Source organism: Lepisma saccharinum, chromosome 26 (genome assembly GCF_977018435.1).
Source record: "Lepisma saccharinum chromosome 26, izLepSacc3.1, whole genome shotgun sequence".
Lineage (NCBI taxonomy): Eukaryota > Metazoa > Arthropoda > Insecta > Zygentoma > Lepismatidae > Lepisma > Lepisma saccharinum.
In genome coordinates this window covers 15358463-15383241 of record NC_139254.1, presented here as the reverse complement: position 1 = coordinate 15383241, position 24779 = coordinate 15358463, and the positions used below count along the sequence as shown (strand labels likewise).

At 36.6% G+C, this 24779-nt stretch overlaps 1 protein-coding gene across 1 annotated transcript in view; it reads right to left on the bottom strand.

Annotated features, from left to right (window-relative positions):
• fws (Conserved oligomeric Golgi complex subunit 5 four way stop) overlaps nucleotides 1–24779 on the bottom strand; it is a 70384-nt gene that overhangs the window by 31645 nt on the left and 13960 nt on the right. The window contains exons 5-8 of the mRNA XM_083112451.1: nucleotides 21099–21241; nucleotides 15150–15309; nucleotides 8725–9006; nucleotides 6209–6395 (exon numbers count right to left, since the gene is read on the bottom strand). Of these exons, the coding sequence (XP_082968577.1) occupies nucleotides 6209–6395; nucleotides 8725–9006; nucleotides 15150–15309; nucleotides 21099–21241 (772 nt within the window). The remainder of the gene's footprint in view (nucleotides 1–6208; nucleotides 6396–8724; nucleotides 9007–15149; nucleotides 15310–21098; nucleotides 21242–24779) is intronic.

The following is a 24779-nucleotide window of genomic DNA, read 5'->3' as shown; positions in this document are numbered from 1 at the left end:
TCTCTTGAGAATCCATGTTCTTCTTAAAGGTTCATATAACATTTTGTAGATGCAAATGTACATTCGCATCTCTTGAGAATATATATGTATATACATATGATATGCAATAGAAATGTACATAGCAAATTTATTTTTGTCATGCGGAAAATAACATCCCATTTCTGTTTAATAATCTTATGTATCGGAATCGGTTAAATATCGGCATCGGTATCGGTTCCAAAAATTATCGGTGAGTACATCGGCATCGGTAAATTTTCAGCTTCGTCACATCCCTACTGCAATGTATGTTTTTTTGAAAAATGTTGCTTACTAAAGTTTTTACACTAAAAACAAATTGGGTATCATTTCGTGTGCCACCCTGTAGAATGGGGGACACAAAAGTTTTGAAGTAAACGGAAAGTGCTTTAGGGTTATGGATTTCGGTGAATCTGTAAAGTAAGCCTAGCATACGCATTGCCTTCTTTGTGATGGTTGATATGTGATTATCGAAAGTTAGTTTAGAATCTATGAGGATACCTAGATCTCGGTGTTGTGCTTCTTTTACTAGAGGGATGTCTGCGAGTGTATAATTACCTTCAAATGTTTTGCTTCAATGAAATTGTTATGTAAGATCATTTCGAAGAGTTTATGGACAGTTTCCATCGCTTACACCATTCAGAAAATTTGTTTATGTCATTTTGGAGAAGTCGCATGTCTGATGGCTGTTCTATTTCTCTCATAATCTTGCAATCATCGGCCAACATTAGAATTGTGCTTGAGATGGGGGAATTAAAGAGGTCTGCGAGATCATCCAGATATAATACAAATAACAGAGGGCCAAGAACGCTTGCTTGTGGCACACCAGATATAACAGGAAGTCAGTTAGAATGAGTTCCAGGAATAACTCCATTAAGCCTTGTTTCCATGATTATGAAAAACTAAATATGCTGACCAAGGCAGTAATTTATTTTATTAAAAAACATAAACTAACGTAACGTTTCAACCTTCTAGCAAGGTCTTCTTCAGACTCTGTATCAAGTACAAAAGTAACCAGATACAGCAAGAAGGGTAATATATATACACAAACATTACTCCCTCCAGACTATTTAGAAAGTTGTTTGGAACTTTCTAGCCGATGACTTTCACTTTCCAACTTTACTTTCACCTAAAAGGCTAAACACTTCCATATAGAATGTGGTTGGACTTTTTAATCTCACGCTCTTTTCCCTTATTTTTCTTCCTTCTCCTCTCCTCTTTTTCTCTTGTCCTTTCCACTCTTTCCAACATCTTCTTCCATTCTTTGTTTAACTTCAGTCCCCCATTCCAGTTCATTGTGTCTTCTTCACCTTTCTTCTCTATTTCCTTGGCTTCCTTCCATTTTCTCACTAGCATTCTCTTCTCCCTTCCTATCTGCTTAGCCTCATCCCACTCTATGTCATGTCCTGTTTCTCTCGTGTGTTTAAATATTGCATTTCTCTCTCTTTTAAGTCGTACATCATCCCTATGTTGTTTCAACCTGTCTTTCAGCCTTTTTTTCGTTTCTCCTATGTACACACTCTGACATTCTTTACATTTTACTTCGTAGATAATCCCTTCTTCTTCCTCTTCTCTGTTTTCCTTTTTCTTGTTAGCATTCCTCGCTATTCCTAAGATGCTTCTTCCTCCCTTCCTGTAAGTTTTAATTCCTGCATTTCCTAAGCACTTTGCATATCTTTTCTGTGGTCTTCCCCATACTCCTTATTCCAAACCTTCTCTCCTCTTTTTCTTTCTCTTCCAATTCTCCCCTGCCCGTTTTCTTACTTCTTCTGTTTATGTCCAGTCTATCCTGCTTCTCATAGCCATTCTTTTCCAGCTGTTTCCATAGGCTATTTATTTTGCCTTCTTTTTCACATTCTTTCATGCATATTTTCTTGATTCTGTCCTCCATATTCTTTATAAAATTTATTTTTGTCACCTCACTTACATCACTTCTTTTGTGGCAGAATACCCCTGCTGCACACTTCTTCTGATGCCAAGCGGTTTCAATTTCTTGTCCTCTTTTCCTTTTCATCAATATATCTAGATAGCTTAACTTGTCTTCTTCTTCTATTTCAAGTTCCAATAGAGTGGGATGAGGCTAAGCAGATAGGAAGGGAGAAGAGAATGCTAGTGAGAAAATGGAAGGAAGCCAAGGAAATAGAGAAGAAAGGCGAAGAAGACACAATGAACTGGAATGGGGGACTGAAGTTAAACAAAGAATGGAAGAAGATGTTGGAAAGAGTGGAAAGGACAAGAGAAAAAGAGGAGAGGAGAAGGAAGAAAAATAAGGGAAAAGAGCGTGAGATTAAAAAGTCCAACCACATTCTATATGGAAGTGTTTAGCCTTTTAGGTGAAAGTAAAGTTGGAAAGTGAAAGTCATCGGCTAGAAAGTTCCAAACAACTTTCTAAATAGTCTGGAGGGAGTAATGTTTGTGTATATATATTACCCTTCTTGCTGTATCTGGTTACTTTTGTACTTGATACAGAGTCTGAAGAAGACCTTGCTAGAAGGTTGAAACGTTACGTTAGTTTATGTTTTTTAATAAAATAAATTACTGCCTTGGAGTTCCAGGAAGTATAACATGTTGTCTATTTCTTTGATAGTCTTTCACTAATTTTAACATGTTTCCAGTTATATTAAATCTGTCAGTTAATTTATGCAGTAAATAATGGTGATCCACTGAATCAAAAGCTTTGGACAGATCAAAGTACACAACATCCAACTGATTACGATTAGTAATTGCGTTTGTGGCATAGGATTGCATAGAAGACAGATTGGTAAGGCATGAAGAATTTGGAAGAAAGCCGTGTTGTGCTGGGTTAACGTAAGGGGATGTGAATTTCAGAAGTCTATTTTTGAGAAAAAATTTTCACAGACAGTAGCAAGTGTGGAGAGGAGAGAAATGGGCCTGTAGCATGTAGTATCGTTTGAATTGCCAGATTTAAAAATAGGAATGATATTTGCTTTCTTCCATTGAGTGGGAAAGCAGCCTTCTGAGAAGCACCTATTGTATAATATTGCAAGAGGAGTAGCTAGTGAGTGAGCTGTTTTTTGAAGGAAAATAATAGGAATATTGTCTGGTCCAGATGCGCGGTGAGAAGAAAGGGAGGTAAGGAAGTGCAAGCCTTCACCTGGTTCTGTAAAGACTGTAGAAAGAGAGTGAGAGCAGATAGATTTAATAGGTGGGTGATCTAAAACGTCATTTGAAACAAAATTATTTTGAAATGTTTGATTGAATAGTTCAGCTCTATCATTACCAACAGCTGAAATGCCATTGTGTGTTACTTCCAAAGGGATGCGTTTGGTTTGTCTCCGTGAATTTATCAATGTCCAGAATCTGTTCGGATTAGTAAGGAGTTCATTGGTGACTGTGTTTACATATTCTGTGTATTTCTGTTTGGTAAGGTCTTTACTATGCTTACAAAGTGCTTTGAAAGTGTTGTGTGTGTGCGGATTGGGAAAACTTTTCCACAGCTGCCACGCTCTCTTTTTGTTGTGCAACAGATGCTGCAACTCCTTATTGAACCACGGGGGAAACTTTTTACTTTTCATTGTTTTATGTGGCACATAGTCCTGAATTAGGGCATTAATAACGTCCGTAAACAGTTCGACAGCCTCGGTCACGATCCCTTTGGAAAGCAGGTTCCAGTTGAAAAGGTCAATGGCTCGACGGACAGCGTCCCATGGCGTTTTCTTCCACAGGGGAATCTTATGCCTGGGGGGTGCAGAAGGGGAGCCTCTCACTTTCGTCGTGATTTTGAAGGTAGCGCACAGTGACTCGTGGTCCGACTGAAGACGTCACAGGTTTCAAACGAGGACAACATGAAGTCAAGGTTTTTATCTTTTCTCGTATTGTACATGTTGTGTTGAAGAAGACCCAGTCCATGATTAAAATTGTCTATGAACCAGTCTTCGTCTCCAGTGGTTGGTATGCCATTTACAGGATTATTCCATTTTATGTGCATATTAAAATCCCCACACAAAATAACTTCGTGGCTGGACAGAGCTGCCAAAGTGGAATCCTAGCAACACTCCAAGAGTTCTTTGGGACTCCGCCTATCAGGCCGATAGAAACAACCTATAAGTATTTTTCTACGATGGTTTGTACTTACTTCTATCCAGAGTAATTCACAGTCTCGTTGTAAATCCAAGCGTATCTTGCTGTGCCACTTCTTGTTTACACACACCATAACTCCACCACCACCACACATTTCACGATGTCTACGATAAACATCGAATTGCTCATAGAGGGGAATTTCAACACACGAGACATTAGAATTGAGCCAAGACTCACTAAAGCACACACAGTCATATTCGGAGAACTCAGTCGTCATTAATTCACAGTCCAAAAACTTATTCTTTAGACTCTGCACGTTGAAAGGCAGTACCACCTGTTGTTATCTCCGTAGACGTCCGTGGTCCAGGCTGAAGTTCGACGTCTCCGTGCAGCAACAGCAGGAGAAAATGGTGCTGGAGCACGCACTTCCTGGCGGAGGTCCCGGGCGAGGCTTTCCTCGAAGCATCTTTGCACGTGCTCGCCCCTCAAAGAGCACAAAGCGTTGGAAAAGCACTCAGAGTTTTCAAGTATCTGTCATAGAACTGATCAGCAAACATATTCCCATCATTAACTGCAGTATCACAAGGCGGACAACACTTTTTCACTATGTAAATTCGCACTAGTACCAACGCAAAACAGATAAAGAGCGAAGCTACACATTTCGCACAAGGTGCACTCGGTGCTATTTCAAACTCACAACATCTCCTCGGTCACCGTAAAATTTTAACAACTGTGCTTTGAGGGATTCCAAGTTATCTTGAGGCACGAGGAGTTGATTTCTGAGGACTGTGTTGAAAGACAGTGTGCACTGCACCTACAGTCCCTTCAGTCACAGCAGGCCTACCTGCTTTGGTAATGTGACCAAGACTCCTAGATTCCTTAAACTTTGCATACCATGCTTTGATGCTTTTAACATCTGGAGGGTTTTGTTTATACTACTCCTGAACTGTCCTTGCACTGACACCAGTGATTTACTTTTGTGGTACCACAGTATACACTGTGCTTTCGCCTTCATTGGTCCATGTTGAAACAGATCATCGCAGCAGCATTACTTGAAACGATGCAATTAAACTCTATGAGTTAGGCTATGTAATGTAACAACATTCATCTTTCTGTGTGTCATAGTTCTTAAGATATGATTTTTCTTAATCTGGGAAAAACTTTGTGTTCACTTGCCCCAGCCTATTGTAAAGTTGTAATTCTATACTTCACTTGGTTTCTTCAGGGATAGATTATGAATAATGAACACTTACATATTGGATTCTGCAGAATTAAAAATATAATACTAAACACATGGCCATGAATTCATGATGAAAGTTGTGCGAATTACTCACAAGTTTAATATATATACGCTTATGTTTTGCGAGTATCGAGGTAACTCCTGCGACGTTTCGGGATGCAACTGCTCCCTTCCTCAGGCTGCTCACGTTTAGGTTATGTATAAATCATAACCACGTCGAACTCTCCATAGGTACAGGATATAGGATTGGTAAAAGGTGTGTGGTTAAAAAACGATAAAAATCTAAAACCCAGTACAGGTGCACGTCAAAATATAAAATTTGGGAAAAACACCTTTTACCAATCCTATATCCTGTACCTATGGAGAGTTGGACGTGGTTATGATTTATACATAGCCTAAACCTGAGCAGCCTGAGGAAGGGAGCAGTTGCATCCCGAAACGTCGCAGGAGTTACCTAGATACTTGCAAAACGTAAGTTAATAATATATATATGGCCATGATATTAGACAGGTGGCAGAAGTTCGTGCTGTTGTCACACCTGAGCACAACCCCGTGTGTTCCGAGGTTTAAGAGAATGAAAGATCTCGTTGTAGAGTTGCTCTTTGTAGTCCGTGAGATACAAACTGACAGTATTTGCTCGAAAGGTCAGGGATGACACAAAAGTGCCCCTGAGAGAGATCGGTCTGATGTTTAAACTAGGCAATGCAACCCGGTTGACGTTGCTACACAGTGCGCAGGAACCAGCAACTTTTGTCCCACTCTCACTTTGCATTTCCCAGCCAGCTATTTTCATGGCCGTGCGTTTAGTTGTCCATAGGTAGGTTAAAATGGCTAAAGTAACGAGTCTTGCGGTCAAAATGCATACATTTCTAAGACATGAAAATCTTTCTTTAGGAAATGTTTTCTGCTTACTTGAATTCCAAGCTTCCAAGTGTGTCCCCTTCTTTGTAAACCTCATCAACCTGAGATGAGCATATCTCTACTCCCGAACCTGGTGTGAAGTTAGAACTGAACTGCTGAAGCCGTTTCCACAAATCCAAATACAGACGAAGCAGCTTTGGGTATTCACCTTCAAATGCCTGCTTGATGAATCCTGAAGCTAGATGAAAAATAAGTGGTGTTAAAAGTCTGGAAAGAATAGTTTTCGGCTCCTTCAATACATATTGTACACTAAATTCCATATTCAAATCTAAAGCCGCCAACACTTTAATGTAGTGACAAGAAGGATTAATCAGAAATTGTTCATATTAAATTCAACTGTTGAGTTATTTGTTGAGTTTAAAGTTTGCTTTCAGTGTCCCTAAGACTATGAAAAATGCAATTGCTCATAAATCAGCACTACAAAACAATGTTTTTATTTTTTTAATTGAACTGGTATCTATTAATGGCAGCAGAGGTCTAGATTATCTTTACTATTGTTTGTATCATAATTAATAATATTTAAAATTCAATAAACTACCACACTAAATTATTATTATATTAACCCTTCAACAAACCTAGTCGTCGAATCAACGGCCTGTCTGGACGATCGCTTGCCATAGCTAGTCGTCAAATCGACAGGTTCCCGATTTTCATCACGTAGTTTCTTTTTCTGCCAATAGATGGCAGAGGTTGTATGACCTTTCGAATCTATGACGTACATGTTTGTGCTGCTAAGTTTTTCATTCCATTTCAAGCGTGTTTTGTTCAGTAATTTCTCATGTAAACAAACCTTCATTTGTTACGTCTTGCAAACATGTCACGTAAGAATGTTGTAGAAGATTCTGCAATTGAAAAGTTGCTTTTTGATAGCGATGAAGAAGAAAATGTGGATTTTGGAAGTGGAGATGAACACAGCAATTCATGTTAGTGAAAGTGAAGAATGTAGTGAAAGTATTGAAAGTGAGGAAGAGGTGGCTGTGGCAGGAAAAAAACGAAAGGTTGTGGAATGGAAATGGACAGATGTGTGAGATCAAAACTATTAGGTGAGTTTCTATTTATTTTTTAAGTAAACTGCATATGTTCATACTTATTACTGTATTTTCACTTCAATATATAAAATTTTCACATAATTTGCTTGGATAGTTTTTACAATGTTTGACATATTGTCTTGCTGTGCAACCATCACGGGAGGTGGACAAATTTAAATGGTATTTCATGGTAAAAAATTTGGCATTTGAATGGTATGCGGATGGGTTAAATGGGGTCCATGAAATGCCGTTGGTATTTTACGCAGATTCCATACCATAGCATTATGGGCAGGTGGTTAGTATGCCATACTCGAATTACAAAACATTGAGTGCGACGATTATGACCATTGCATACTCGTCACACTCATGTTTCTTCAGTCTTGCACCCTGCTGATGACCAGGTTTCATTCATAATTGTATGGGGGAGGACGAGGGAGCGAGTGGGCGAGTGGCTATTTAAAAACGTAGCCTGCGTGGTCAGTTGGTGGGGAAAACTGCTTGTTCCTTCCTGCTTTCCATGCCGTGCTCAGCAGAAGCAGTGTTTCTCCATGAAGGGAAATTTTCCTTTGTGAAGGAGAATTCAGGTCCAATTTTAGGTAAATAGGGAAATTTTATAAAAATATAGAAATTTTGGAAAATTTAAAGTCGTTGGATTTCTGTTGTTGTATTACTTACATGCATGCATTGTTGTTTTATTTCTATTGTAACTAATTAATGTATTAGGGTGGATCAAGTGAAAATGGAATAGGGGCCACAGAATGAAATCAAGAAGATTTATTTCAAACGTAATCTCCAAAGTTACAGAAGCACTTGTCCCACTGTTTCACCAAGCGGTGAATACCCTGCTCGTAAAACTCCTTTGGCTGAGATCGGAACCAGTTTCAAACATTGTCCATGACTTCATTGTCCGAGTGGAAGCGCCGACCCTTCAATGCCTTTTTCAATGGACCAAAGATATGGAAGTCGCATGGTGATAGATCAGGGCTATACGGTGTCCAACACTGTCCACCCAAACGTCGCCAACCTTTGGAACAGTTGACGTATGTGGCTGCACGTTGTCATGCAACAAAACCACTTCAGAGGACAACAGGCTGGGCCATTTGGCCTTGATTGCTGCTCGGACGATACTGCTGCCCAACAGCCTACGCATATCACGTGCTCACGCACGACTATCTAGGGCGAGTCCATTATGCAGTAGGGGTGTCCTTCCTTACTTCCCACTCTACCCTTACACAGGGTTTTCCCCACACACATACATAAATATAACCCTATACATCCACTGTTCTGTTTTAATTTGATGGGGGTGTATGGTTAATATATACAATAAGTAAGAATTGTTGTGGTAAACCAGGTCAAATTTTCAGAATACACCACTGACATTTCTTTAATAGCATATATTGTGTCACTTTGGTCTGAAAACTTCCTTTTATACTTTTATATATCTAGTTTGGTACGAATTACTTCCTCTGTCAATATTACCTTGCGCTGCCTGCAGTAACTCCTGCGATAAGACGTTGGTCACAGTATCCCAGAAGCTTCTCTCCAGCTGAAACGTCTCATCCTTGCATTCACTCTTCAGCAGCTCCATGAAGCAGATGTGCGAGCCAGGGTCCCGCTTCTTTGCCAACACCCGCTGCAACAGGGCCACCTGGCAACACTCGGCATGGATGCCATCCATTAGTTTCTCTACAGAGGACCACAGTGTGTTGCGGAACGCAGCTGTGTTTCCTGGGCTTGGCATCACTGCTCTTCCTGGAGCTCCTTGTGGAGAAAAGAATTGTACTCAATATCATTACACCAAATTACAATCAAGCCTTTCCCATGAAAGCAAATTGTTAGCACTTGTTCCTTCCCAGGAGTGATTGCTGTTGGCTGTGATCTCCAATTACTAGAGGCATGCACATTTAGTTTCTGACGAAAACACGAAATTTGAAATAACCCATTGCAATGTTAATTTTGCATGTTTCTGAAAGGGGTGAGGTGCAGTTTCCTATCGTGTTTTGTCACGAAATAATGTGAAATGAACTGCAAAATGTGAAATTGACTTTTAAACATTAAATTTACAGTTTATTTACCAACACGACACTTTCTGAAGTTAGAATTATCTTGCGAGTTATTCAATTCCCAAAAAATTGATTTATTCTGCTGTAAATATCTGAGAAACAAAATGCACCCCTTTACACAGAAATACACTTAATACTCTGGTAACAACATAAATGTGATATCATTTTGTGTAATAAGTGCAGTTTTTAAATCAATTTAGGATTATTTTCATCATTTTTAAACCAAAATGTCATTTTATATACCGATTTTGATGTGATTTTTTACCAATATATCAACTAACTAACTCTCTAGCCTTCTTAAACCCGAAGGTTCATGGCTGCAGCAACATAGGCCTTCCATCTTTCCCTATCTTGAGCAAGATCTATATACTCTTTTCCATCCCTACCGATTTCCCTTAGGTCCATTTACCAATATATCAACAAAATTTTATTTCATTTACTACTTTTGAACTCGAAATTGAAATTGTTTTTGTACCAATTTTTTTTTTATTTACCAAAAAAAATGTGCCTCTATTCCAAAATTTTGATGCTGACCCTGTGTCGTGGACTAGCAAACCAGATAAGAGCATTGCAACAAGTTTTGTCGGGTTACCAGCCAGGTTAAATCGGCCTTAGAACGCTATCGCTGATTTAACGTAGCTGGCAACCCAAGAACACTTTTTCAAATAACTTCACTGGAAAGCTACAATTCATACAGATAAGAGAAGTGATGTGAACATTCGGGCTAGAATTAGGAAAATCTGTCTTTGTTGAGGTAAGAATAGAATTTTTTTCTTTCTTGTTATTTGTGGACAATCTTTTTTTAGTTGCAAATTTAGTCTTGGGCTTCCAAATTCCTCATGCCATATTTTGCAACTAATAAAATAATCTTACATCATGGAGCAGCCAAGGGAGGTATATTTGGACTATTGTTTATAGTTTACTAATTTGTGTTGCCTTGAAGGAACATGATATCATGACCAAGTTGAAAAATACAGTGTCATGGCCAAATCTGAAATGGCAGATTGGGTTATAAACAAATGGCAAGGTCTGAACAATCTCCACCTTCTCTTGTTATGTATATGGCATTTGTCAGACCCATTCTGGAATTCAGTTCTGTGACATGGATTTTTTTCTGTGGTGTTTCTAAAAGTTCTAAAATTTGATACAGGAAAGTTTACTGATGAAAGAATTAAGAAAGATTACCAAATTAAACTGTCAAATAGATTTGATGTTTTGCAGGATTTAAATGATGATGAAAATATAAATGAAACAGACGTAAATAAGAATTGGGAGCACATACGTAATGCAATAGAATCAGCAGCTAAAGAAAGTATAGGATACCATAAACCGAGAAAAAGTAAGCCATGGTTTGATAATGAATGTCATAATCTAATAGAAATAAGAAATCAGGCTAGACTTAGGTGGTTAAATAACTCGGATGATACAAATCTAAACAATTATAATAGAATAAAGCGAGAAGTTAACCGCACGTTTAGAAGTAAAAAAAGAGATTACTTGAAAACCAAAATTAACGAAATTGAAACAAACAGCAAAAATAAAAATATCAGAGATTTATATAAAGGTGTAAATGAATTTAGAAAGGGGTGGCAACCTAAAGTAAACTTGATAAAAGATAAAGACGGTGATTTTCTAGCTGACCCAAGTGATATTCTAAATAGATGGAAGAACTACTTTAATGACCTTTTAAATGTCCATGTAGGAGATAAATCAGAAGTGAATGAAGTACACACAGCAGAACCTTTAGTTCCAGAACCCAACTTGACTGAAGTTAAAGATGCTATTAAAAGGCTAAAGAATAACAAAGCACCTGGCATTGATTTAATACCAGCTGAGTTAATTAAATATGGTGGAAATTCATTAATGTCTCAAATTCATAAATTAATCTGTTTAATATGGAATAAAGAAGAAATCCCTCAACAGTGGAAAGAATCCATAATTGTTCCTGTGTTTAAAAAAGGTGATAAAATGAACTGCAATAATTACCGTGGAATTTCTCTACTCTCAACAACATATAAAATATTATCTAACATTCTTTTAACAAGACTAACCCCATATGCTAATGAAATTATAGGTGATTATCAATGTGGATTTAAACGTAACAGATCAACTACAGATCAAATTTTTCACATCAGACAGACACTTGAAAAAAAGTGGGAATATAATCAAAATGTCCATCAGCTATTCATTGATTTCAAAAAAGCATATGATTCAGTCAAAAGAGATAAACTATATAATATATTAGTTGAGTTTGGAATACCTAAGAAGATTGTTAGTATGATAAAAGTATGCACCAGTGAAACAGAAAGTAAAATTCGTGTTGGTATTAATATGTCTGACAAATTTACAATTCATGATGGGTTAAAACAAGGAGATGCATTATCTCCATTGCTCTTTAATTTTGCCTTAGAATATGCTGTTAGGAAGGCAAAAGAAACTAAAGAAGGACTAAAATTAAATGGTGTGACTCAGTTGTTAGCATATGCAGATGATGTAGACTTACTGGGGGATGATGTGAATACAATTAAGAATAATGCTAAAATATTTTTCAAAACTGCTAAAGAGATAGGTTTGGAAGTTAACAAAGAGAAAACTAAATATATGCTTACAGGCCGAAACCAAGTGTTAGGTAATAATCAAAATCTAATTATTGATAACAACTCGTTTGAACAAGTTTCCAAATTCAAATACTTAGGAGTAATATTAACAAATGAAAATTATATTAAAGAGGAAATAAAAAGTAGGCTTAATTCAGGAAATGCATGTTACTTCTCTCTTCATAAACTTTTGTCTTCTCGTTTAATATCTAAGAAACTAAAAGTTAAAATATACAAAACAGTAATTTTGCCTGTAGTATTATATGGATGTGAAACTTGGTCCCTTACATTGAAAGAGGAACATAAATTGAGAGTATTTGAAAATAAGATCCTTAGGAAAATCTTTGGACCTAAAAGGGATGAGGAGACAGGTGAGTGGAGAAGGTTACATAATTTAGAACTACATAATTTTTATTCATGTCCAGATATTATTAGAATAATTAAATCAAGAAGACTTAGGTGGGCAGGCCATGTGGCACGAATGGGAGAGGAAAGAGGAGTTTACAGGATTCTTGTTGGGAAACCTGATGGTAAGAGACCTGTAGGAAGGCCAAGACGAAGATGGAGGGACAACGTTGAGATGGACCTAAGGGAAATCGGTAGGGATGGAAAAGAGTATATAGAACTTGCTCAAAATAGGGAAACATGGAAGGCCTGTGTTGCTGCAGCCATGAACCTTCGGGTTTAAGAAGGCTAGAGAGTTAGTTAGTTAGTTAGTTAGTTAGTTAGTTAGGTGTTGGAAAATGTGACATCATTGAGAATATACAAAAGAAATTTCTTTCCTATTTATATTTTAGATTTAAACTGTTTAAATTATTTTATAGTTAGGACAACCTATTGAACAAGTTAAAAGTTGAATCTCTTTCAGCTAGAAGATGCAGAAATTATATAAAATTCGTTGAGAAAATTTTAGAAGGTTACTGCTCTGTCCCTACGCCTTTATCGAGAATATCTATACGAGCTACGCCGTATCGAGTACGCACTAAAGGGTCGTTATTGACAACATCTACAGATTATAAATATAATGAGTTTCTAAACTCCATAGTCAGTAGTTATAATGGTTTTCAACGAGCCTAAAGATCAATTGTATTTTAATCATTCATCAGGCCTTATCATGTATACTTCAATGTATATATCATTCATATTTTATTGTACATCTTATTGTACAGTCACATCTTTATCATTCAATCTTGTATGTATTATAAATTTATGACTTTTTTGTATTTACATGTATACATACTGCTGTACTAAGGCCAGCCAGCTGTTTTTCAGCAGGATAATACTAGCATAAATAAATTAAATAAATAAAACAGTTTTCGTGAACTTAATTTAGCCTGCTAATTTGATTAAATTAACTAATCGATCCTTGTAGTTCAGCACAGAAAAGCTAATTTAATATTTAATTAATTTTGTTTTAGTACCAGTATTGATTGGTTTGCTTTATTTTATTTCGTTTTTTGTGCCACTTTTGGCTAATTTGCGAAGATGGGGATGATTGATGACATGATGAAATTGTGGAATGGACTCTCGCAAACATCCATGCCCAGGCCTGGTGTCATAGCGCAATGTGCTAACCACTCTGCCACGGTACCTGGCTTTAGTATCAGTATGATGCAGCATTGGTTCTTAAGACCATTGCTGCACTGTAAATTTGCACTGACCAGTTTTAACAGAAACAATAAAACAGGTATTAATTTCATTATTAATTCTACGCTTTTTTAAGGGACGTAGCTACAAAAACTTAAAATGTGGTAAAATTTTAAATCGAAGAAAATTTTGCTGTTTGGACTATCAACATTAAATGTACAGGGTGGTGCAAAACTCAGTTTACCCATACACAAATTCAAGTTTATACACAGAATTCAAGTTTATACACAGAATTCAAGTATACATACAAAATACAAGTAGATCGTAATAAAGGTAAAAAGGTAAAGTGCTCCCCTGTGCATAGCACCATGCCATGAAGGCATATAGAAGGTGTGGGGGGAACGCCCCACACTTTCTTGATCCGGTCGTGAGTGGGGGTGATGTGATCAGCATCACGCCCCTGACCGCCTTTACCCCCCAGGGTTTCCCCCAGGTACCCATGTTATTCGACGCTGGTTGGGCGCCGGGGCCGCTTCCATCGTTAGAAAAGTTCCCGGATTTGAACCAGCCGGGGATCGAACCCGGGACCTTTAGCATGGTAGTCAGATGCGTTACCGATTGAGCCACCGCGGCCACAGTAGATTGTAATACTATTATCAATGTGCTTTTTGGGTAAACTGACTTTTGCCCCACCCTATATAATGGGGGAAAATGTAAAATTGGTGTTCTACTGTATTCTGCTTTAGAACTTAAAAAAATAAGGTCAGGCCTATCAAGCATAGAAAAATGGCATGTCAGGAATTTACATTAACTGTAAACTTTATAAAATCAGATCTGAGTGGATACTGTGACTGATATCTTGAAATTGTAATAATTTATGTTACAAGTACATATACAGGGTGTCTACCAGTCGAGTATGTCAGGAATCAACAGGTAGGTCAAGAAAATGTCCAGAAATTATGCTTGTGGTCAAGAATTTTCGCTATTTTTTACAGTGTAGTGAATTTACATTGTTATATACCTGTACTGGGATTTGATAAAATTGAATATTTGGAAATCTAAAATTTTGTTGAGTTATGGTTGAGATTTTTCACTTTGTTTCCTGAGAATTACATTCTTGTGTGAGTGAAGTTTTGTAAAAAAAAAATATTAAATAAAGTAATGTGGGAATTCCCATCCAGCATGACTTCTGAAGCATTAATTTTTACATGCAACTCTTGTTAAAGCACCATTGAATAAAAATATATATTTTCTTATATTTTCAATTAGGGGGCAATTAAATGAATGTTAAGAAAAAGGGGGTCAAGGAAAAGGAAAGAAAGGCCATGAAAAAATCAAGAATTTTGGATTTGTTATTTTAGTAGACACCTGATATACCAATCTTCCCGAATTGTGCTTAAAAATAAAAGTATTAAAATTAATTTGTCATTGCATCACAAAATAAACTTTTACCACTAATATACACCATTTTATAATTCTCATTATATCTGGACTCCTGGAAAGTGCTTCTACTTTGTATATGACAGGATATTCAAACTTCAGGAAAGCATTGGCTGGGAGCAATAATTACATTCAAATGGATACTTTTTGAAAATATTGAACATGAATGCTACATTGCCCTAAAACTAATAATAATAATAACTAATCTATCACTTACCTTTACTCTTTAGTGTCACCGATGAGCTTTTGGTCAGGTTCTGATTATCCAATGCCTGTTTCACTTGCTCCAATATATTTAGCTTCGCTGATTCAAGAACTTCTCTAACAATACTCTGCAACGAACCTAAATTGTAGAATACTTGCAAAGCTGTTCCTACCTGAAAAAATAAATCAATTTGCTTAATACCATGGATATACCAGTATGAACCTTTTGTTGATATCATGCATTACAGATAAAAATAATGGGAAAGAATTAAGTCAGGGCCTTACTCAAAGCTTACAAGAAACCAGATCTTAAAATATGTTTTGTTACATGGGCAATTCCATTGTGACGGATGTTACATTCATATTTTGATTATTTTCTTAGCACCTTCAAATATGTAACTCAATCAATTAATGTAATTTCATTTTCGTTGAAAATTATTTAATTTCAGAATATTCCTCCCCCATTTTAATTTTCAGCTACAGAAAATACATTTTTTGTACTTGTGACGGGTGTGATACTTCTGAGATTTGACTTCAGGACCTTCTTTAGGCTTTCAGAAAACTGTGAAATATATGGGTTTACTGAAACAATCTTATCTTATTTTCACAAAGCAAACTTTACTAGATATTTATATGCTTTTAGTTTATAAAAACACAGGGTTATTAAAAAAGAATGGTACAAAAGTAAAGTTAATTTATTTTTAAGTGAAAAGAGATACAAAAGCAATTCTGGTGGGAAAGAAGAAAGTAAGGTTGTAAATTTACCTGGGCAATTACAAATGTTGGATACGAGCACCCTAGGTAACACGGCAGATGTCAGACAGATATCCTTTGTCTCCCTCGACGTTCCTGGAATTTTTCTACTCCACAGACATCCAGTTGATTCAAACTTCTGCACGCAGTGTCTATGTAGTGGTAGTTTTTTGAATTTCACACGAAAGTGTCTCTGAACTGTAACAACTGCCCTTGCTTGTGCAAATTCCATTATGCTTGCTCTACCTTCGTAGTTGCCATTTTAGCTATCAACACAAAGTAACGCCTCTAGGGGATTTCACGTCAACTACAACCACAGGCTATAAATTTACAACCTTCCTTCCTTCTTTCCCACCAGAATTGCTTTTGTATCTCTTTTCACTTAAAAATAAATTAACTTTACTTTTGTACCATTCTTTTTGAATAACACTGTATTACTACATACTTCTTTTATAAACATTTTTGGCTGTGAAGGGTGTGACAACTTTTGTGATGGGTGTGACATCATGCACATGTAGCATTATGGAACAATGCAAAGGCTATGAAAATTATCAAAGCTTAAGATACAGAAACAAGAAATGAGACGATTAGAACTAAATTAGAATTAATTTAGTTTTTCTTATGGTATAGTACTATATCATAATGAAACTAAATTAAGTGAAAATCCCACACATAAAATCCTATTTCTACTACAAAGAGTACTATGTTTGAAACAACTTTATTTAAAAGAAACAAAACTAATGTTTGTATTAATAATTCTAAATTCTTCATAGTTTCCCCCTTTAATTTCTCATATTTTAAGTGATACTTTCAATAAAAATAAATTCACCCTGTTTGTCCACTTTCATGTGGAATGGCTCATATACAATTTGACACCTAATTTCTTCAACACTTGGCAGCATTGGTGGATTATAATTTGTTATACAGTGGGGGATGATCAATATTAAAATTTGATCAGTACCTACATAAAATTTACCGATAACAGATATTCTTACAAAAAAACTGCATACTTGTACAAATATGCTGTACAAAACTGGTTTGTATAAATTAAATGTTTATATTAGAGCTGCGTTGACACCAATATTGACATATTGGTATTGGCTAGTACCAGCAGTATCGGTTGGTTGAAATTTAATCAGCTGTTCAGCCGATACTTTAACAAAGTCCGGGTATCTTGCTGATGCTGTAAAAATGCCATACAAAACGTCCACAGAATCTAAATATCCTGCAAATTATGCAAAATACATATTTTTTCATTATTTTCTTCAACATTAAATTATTCTCATGTGAAACTTAATATTTACAAGCAAATTTATTGGTGAAAATTTACATATTAAAATGTATAAATTAATTATACTATAAATTATATACTTATACTTATAGTATAAGTAATTTATATACAGTAAAACCTCTTTAATCCAGGCTCAAATATGCCGGATTTCGCTTAATCCGGACAGGCAAAAGACCCCTCCCCCCCCAAAAAAAAGAAGAATAAAAGCAGAATGCAAGGTTTTAAATGTGGCTAGAAGTCAACAACTTCCACAGCAAGAGTTTCGAGTGATGCAGAGCCACGTCTGTTGGGCACATCATCATAATATGGGTATCACGTATGTACGTACTGCATTGTATATACAGTATTGCTTTACATTTTAATGTACTGTATAATGTACTTAGGCCTATGACCTTTAAATACACCATAATAAACAGGTTTTGTTGCTATAAACGGAGTTTTAATGCACTTCGTACTGTTCTTTTAGGTAATTTCAGTTAATCCGGACTTTCGTTAAACCAGTCAACTTACCCCCCCCCATTAGTCTGGATTAATGAGGTTTTATTGTATATATAATATTTATATTTATTTAAAGTAATAGTCTGAACTACTTGGAATCGTTACAAATTGTGTTGGGAATCAATATGAGTATCAGCAATGACATCAATATTTTAAAAAATGACAGAAATTTGCACTAAATTACAAGCTATTTATTGATATGTGAGATCGGTAAAATTATGTGAAATTTTACCAGTTAAACTGATACTACGATATATACCCACATCTGTTGATACCAAGAAATTCCATTCCTATTCTACAGCATACCTTCTGTTACCTCCAATTCCAGTAGTGAGCAAATTAATGAAAAGGACATTCTCAGCGAACTGAGCAGATTTTTATGAACACACATACACGTGAGGCAAGCACATGCCCATGTATGTCACCAGGGCATACATTGATGAGAAGGCCCTAGGTTGGGCTTTGAACGAAGTACTATTCTTTGTACAAGAGCGGCTCAAACAACCGCCGATGTACTGGTACCATTTCCAACCATAAAAGAACTTGCAGTGCCTCTGAATGGGGAAGGGGGATCCCTCCTTTTTACTGAATAGGTTTTTTAAGTTTGTTTTCTTCCTTTAATTATTATCACATTTGTATATTTCTTTACTCTAAAAGTTGTTTACACTGTTTCCTTCTTCTTATAACACCATTAAGCTAAGCCTTGTTTCCATGATTATGAAAAAATATCAATATGCTGACCAAGGCAGTAATTTATTTTATTAAAATCATAAACTAAACGTAACGTTTCAACCTTCTAGCAAGGTCTTCATCAGACTCTGTATCAAGTACAAAAGTAACAAGATACCAAAAACAGGGCATTATATATACACAAAACATTACTCCCTCCAGAGTATTAGAAAGTTGTTTTGGAACTTTCTAGCAGGTGGCTTTCACTTGTGAACTGAACTTTCACCTAAAAGGCTAAAAATATATGCTTCCATATAGAATGTGGTTGGGCTTTATATATCACGCTCTTTTTCCTTCATTTTTTTCCTTCTCATCTCCTCTTTCTCTCTTGTCCTTTCCACTCTTTCTAACACTTTCTTCCAAAGTGCAAAGTGCTTAGGAAAGCGGGCATTAAAACTTACAGGAAGGGAGGGAGAAGCATCTTAGGAATAGCGAATAATGCAAACAAGAAACAGGAAAACAGAGAAGAGGAAGAGGAAGGGATTATCTACGAAGTCAAATGTAAAGAATGTCAGAGTGTGTTGAAAGATAGGTTGAAACAACATAGGGATGATGTACGACTTAAGAGAGAGAGAAATGCGATATTTAAACACACGAGAGAAACAGGACATGACATAGAGTGGGATGAGGCTAAGCAGATAGGAAGGGAGAAGAGAATGCTAATGAGAAAATGGAAGGAAGCCAAGGAAATAGAGAAGAAAGGTGAAGAAGACACAATGAACTGGAATGGGGGACTGAAGTTAAACAAAGAATGGAAGAAAGTGTTAGAAAGAGTGGAAAGGACAAGAGAGAAAGAGGAGAGGAGAAGGAAGAAAATGAAGGAAAAAGATCGTGAGATATAAAGCCCAACCACATTCTATATGGAAGCATATATTTTTAGCCTTTTAGGTGAAAGTTCAGTTCACAAGTGAAAGCCACCTGCTAGAAAGTTCCTAAACAAGTTTCTAATAGTCTGGAGGGAGTAATGTTTTGTGTACATATAATGCCCTGTTTTTGGTATCTTGTTACTTTTGTACTTGATACAGAGTCTGATGAAGACCTTGCTAGAAGGTTGAAATGTTACATTTAGTTTATGTTTTTAATAAAATAAATTACTGCCTTGGTCAGCATATTTATATTTTTTTCCTTCTTCTTCTTACAATTATTATTACATTTCCTTATTTTATTAGCATGGCATTATCTATATTTAGGGGCATGCATATTTGGTTTTTGACGTAAACACGAAATGTGAAACAACACATTGTAATGTTAATTTTCATGTTTCTGAAAGGTGTGAGGTGCATTATCCTACCCTGTTTTGTCAAGAAATGAACTACAAAATGCGAAATAGACTCTTAAACACGAAATTTAGAGTTTATTTACTGACTTTCTGAAGTGTATGCAATTCACGGAAAATTGATTAATTCTGCTGTAAATATTTGAGAAGCAAAAATGGACCCCTTTGTACAGGAATAAACTTAATACTCTGGTAACTACATAAATGTGCTATTAGGAGGAATATGTTTATTTTGTAATAAGTGCAGTTTTTAAATTAAATTTTAGATTATGTTCACAATTTTAAAACCAAAATGTAATTTTATATACCGCTTTTGATCCAATTTTTCACTGCTATAACACCAAAATTTTATTTTATTTACTGCTTTTGAACCCGAAATTGATTCTGCTTTTTGTACCAAAATTTTGCTTCTTTATTTACCAAAAATATGTGCATCTATCTATATTTAATAGAACAAAATATCATTTAATTGAATTTACCACTGAAAACACCCTCAAGTGTTGAGACGTGGCTTCATGGAAAACAGCCCAGCTTCTAAGGAGTAATACAGCCCATTGATAATTCATTTTTGTTATTTAGTGTAGCTTTTACGGCACTTTTGGCTAATCGTGATTACGAGTATTAGTGGTGATATGAGGGAATTGATGAAGAGTCACTCACAAAGAACACTCATGTCCAATCAAACCCTGCACCCCTACAATGATTTGTGATTCTCTACATTATCATAGTAAAAAACTAGGGCTGAGCCGATATCACCTCGAACCGATATCGATGCCGATACTCTTACCGATACCGAAAATTGCAATAATATTTTTTTCTTTTCAAAAATGTTGATCAATATTTGTGTGTAAATATACTTCTACAATTATGTCTATCAATTTATAAAGAAATTTGCTATAAAATATTCAAGAATTGCATCAGAATATTAAAATAGACATTATGTAATCACAAAATATAGTTTTTTGTGCAAAATTGGTGCAAACTAAAAAGAAAGTTTGAATTTTGCATAATTTCGAGGATAATTAGACTCAGTGAAAGTGTCGCGCAGCATTTTCCTGGACCCCGTGAGAGACCAATATGTCAGGAAAGTATCGGCTGGTATTGGTAGATGAATTCCAACCGATACTTTCCGATATCGACACCACTGATATCGGCCAATACTGATTCATCGGCATCGGCTCAGCCCTATTAAAAAGAACCTTAGTCACTAATAGAATTTATCATAAGGATGGAGGGAGGGGTAATGGGTTGTCTGTTCATTTTTCAATAAGGGAGATTTCGGACCAAAGTGAAATGCGAAACGTTGCTGTGAATGCACCAATCGACAGCAATGTTTCACACCATAGCACCATGGTGACATGATGTGTCACTTCTGTCTAAAATATCCATAAATGTAAGGTCTTCAACTCAAGTACCTGGGACTGATTCTGGCTCTCCAAACCTTGGGCCATCATCAACTTTGCCTGCCGTTCCACTTCCAAGCGAAGTACTCTCGCTGTCCTTTGGTCCTCTTCTATCACCTCAAGTCCCGAGAGATCAACATCTTGTGACAGTTGATCTGTAAAGCAACATATTTCTGTTCAGAAACTTCTAATAGCATAACTCTATTTAAAACCGTTACAATAAAACCCTAACTTATATTTGTGCTACACTAGCCCTATGAAAAAGAAAAACTATATCACTGAATGTTGCTAAAATTCAATACCAGTGCCAATGTATAACGAGCCTCCTAGATGGGACGGTAGTAACTACATGTCCTTGTAAACAAGGGGTCCCAGGTTCAATACCTGGTGGAGGCACAGTGGCTCAGATCCCACTTTAAACAGTATGTCCAGCCCCGATTAGCCTTTCTATGCATAAAGTGGATTTAAAACAACAATTACACTCAGCCCAATGTATAAATACGGTACATATATATTTTGGACATGTTCATAGTTCATGCAGCATATCTCAATTATGCAGTAACTAAAGCTGTAATTTCTTTAAGTTTTACCTAAAAAGAATGCCATACAATTTTAGTTTTATCATGTAGTTTTTATTGTTGAACAAAATGTCCATCATCATAATTTATTATTTCTATTGTAGTCTACGGTAGGGATGGCCAAACGGATCCGGATCCGAAAAATCCAGATCCGTTCGGATCCGGATCCAAAAGTTACGGATCTGGATCTGGATCCGAAAATACCGGATCTGGATCCGGATCCGAAAGTTCCGGATCCAATAGTTCCAGATCTGGATTCGAAAGTTCTGGATCCGGGTCCGAAAGTTTCGGATCTGGATCCGGATCTGAGAGTTTCATATCTCAATCCCATTATAATATTACCACACCTTAAAAGGTATTATGATCTTCGATTACAAAGAAATTTTTCATTAGTTAGTCCTACAATAATTTTTTTCAAGTGTTGTTCCTAAAATACTTTGCTACGCATCAGCTAACACACACGTGCACAAAAATAATCTTACTTGTTTAACATAAAATGTCAGAGGTGATTTTGTAAATGCCATTGAAACGAATATGTATTCATTCGAATGTATTGGAAATGGAAACAAACATAAATGTGAGACATTCCATTCCAGGATGAAACCTTTAACGCATATAACAAGATAGAAATGTTATACAAAAATTGGTAAATTTCTCGTATCGGACAAACAGCTGAAATTTGCTAGTTCATTTAATTTGAATATTTGTACTTACGTATTCTGCATTGAGAAACATCGCTGAAGGTGGCATTCAGATTATTTCATGGAAATAAGCTCTATTTGCGACATATCGAGTAAGTTTTCTTCGTTTCTTTTTGTCTTCGGTAACACGCAAAATGGCGGTCACAGTTTCTCTATCCTACTCGGCATGCAGTGTTTCCACCCCACTGCACCCAAAAATACCTACGTAGCCCCACAAATCATTGACGCATAGCCCCACGAACCATTTCCGGTAAGGTTAGGTTAAGTAGGGTCACGTATAGGTTACAATAGTGAAAAATTGGTTTAAAAAAAATATGCGTAGCCCCACACACCATTCTCGCATAGCCCCATGGACCATTGACACGTAGCCCCACAAATCATTTGCAGAAACTTACCTTCCTCAGTTACAAAAACACGTGATTGGAAACATTGACCGGGATTACGTCATCACACACAGACTACATCCACCTGGAAGTAAATGGATGCAAGAGCTTTCGTGCATCGATCACACATTTATATCGAAAAATAGATGATTTACTGGCCAAATTCAATTAATGATGCGAGAAAACACTTCCCCGAACTTCCAGAAGTTTAAAGAAACTGCATTTGGTAAGTAATTTCTCCTGTAAATTTGAAGAAATCCGTTTGTGCGATACGAGAAATTTACCCAAAAATTATACAATTTTTCTACAGTTACAGTTTTACAAATTGATATATGCAGTGTTATATAATTACAAAGTATAAGACTAACAAGGGAGGTGTTCTAAGTGTCCCCCTCCGATTTCCATGAAAATTGGCAGGTTCATAGTGGAGCCCAATGGAAGAAATACGTATTTTTTGTTTCAGCTAAAATACTGTCTTAGGGGCAAAACCCCCTCAAATGTCAAGATGAAGACAAATTGAAGTGAGGATCTGACCCCTGTGTCCCCCTCCGATTTCCATCATACTTGGCAGGTGTGTGAATAAACGGGCCCAAAGGAAGAAATACGTGTTTTTTTTCCGGCTAAAAACTGTTTTAGGGGGCAACCCCCCTCAAATGTCAATATGAGGACAAATTTAAGTAGGCATTTGACCTCCGTGTCCCCCTCCGATTTCCATGAAACTTGGCAGGTCTATAGTGGGGCCCAAAGGAAGGAATAGTGTTTTTTTTTTGTTTCAGCTTAAAAACGGTTTTAGGGGGCAAAACCCACTCAAATATCAAGATGAGGACAAATTTAAGTGGGCATTTGACCCCTGTGTTCCCCTCCGATTTCCATGAAACTTGGCAGGTGTGTGTATAAACGGACCCAAATGAAGAAATACGTGTTTTTTTTTTGTTTCGGCTAAAAACTGTTTTAGGGGGCAACCCCCTCAAATGTCAAGATGAGGACAAATTGAAGTGGGGATCTGACCCCTGTGTCCCCCTCCGATTTCCATGAAATTTGGCAGGTGTATAGAGAGGCTCTATGCCCCCTGTTTCTTCCTATGCGATATTTACGTAGTTTCGCGGTCAGATCCCCACTTCAATTTCTCCTCATCTTGACATTTGAGGGGGGGTTGCCCCCTAAAACAGTTTTTTAGCTGAAACACAAAAACACGTATTTCTTCTTTTGGGCCCCTCTATACACCTGCCAAGTTTCATGGAAATCGGAGGCGGAGACTTAGACCTCCCTTGTAAGTGTATTAATTAATTGCAAATCGCGCACGTGCACACACACACTATATATATATGTGTATATATATACAGTAGCGTACGCAGGATTTCATCAAGGGGGGTGTTATTTCGAAAACTTTCTACAAATTCACATTACCATTGTTTTATTATACTTTAATTAATTATTAATAATAATAATAATTAATAATTCTTATAATTAATTAATTAATTAGTTTAATTACTACTAATAATTACTACTAATGCAGCTGCTATTTATGAAAAAAATAGAACATAATTACATTTCTTTTGTTTCTTTGTAACAAAATAATTGTCTAGTCAACGGTTATTTGTATATGATAAGTCAGACATTTTAAGTGTGAAGAAAATCCATATAAACAAGCAAATATAATAAATTTATTGAAATATGAAAGTCATTCAAGGAGCCGCGCTCGTCTACTCTGACAACCTCGTGGGAGATCCGGGTTCGATTCCCGGAATTGGTTGGAATTTATCCAGCCTTGTCTCCGCACCCAGCCTCATAGCAATGGGTACCTGAGAGCAACCCTGGGGGATGAAGGCTGCCAGAGCATGGTGCTGATTACATCACCTGCAAAATAGTTCGAGATCGAGAATCTTTGGGGCCCACCACACCACTACGTGTGCCTTCATGGCACGGTGCTATATGCACGGGGGAATTTACATTACCTTTACCTATGGAACTCACCCAGGATGATGATGAAGCGCGAGAATATATGTTGCTAAATTCCACTGAGTCTATGTT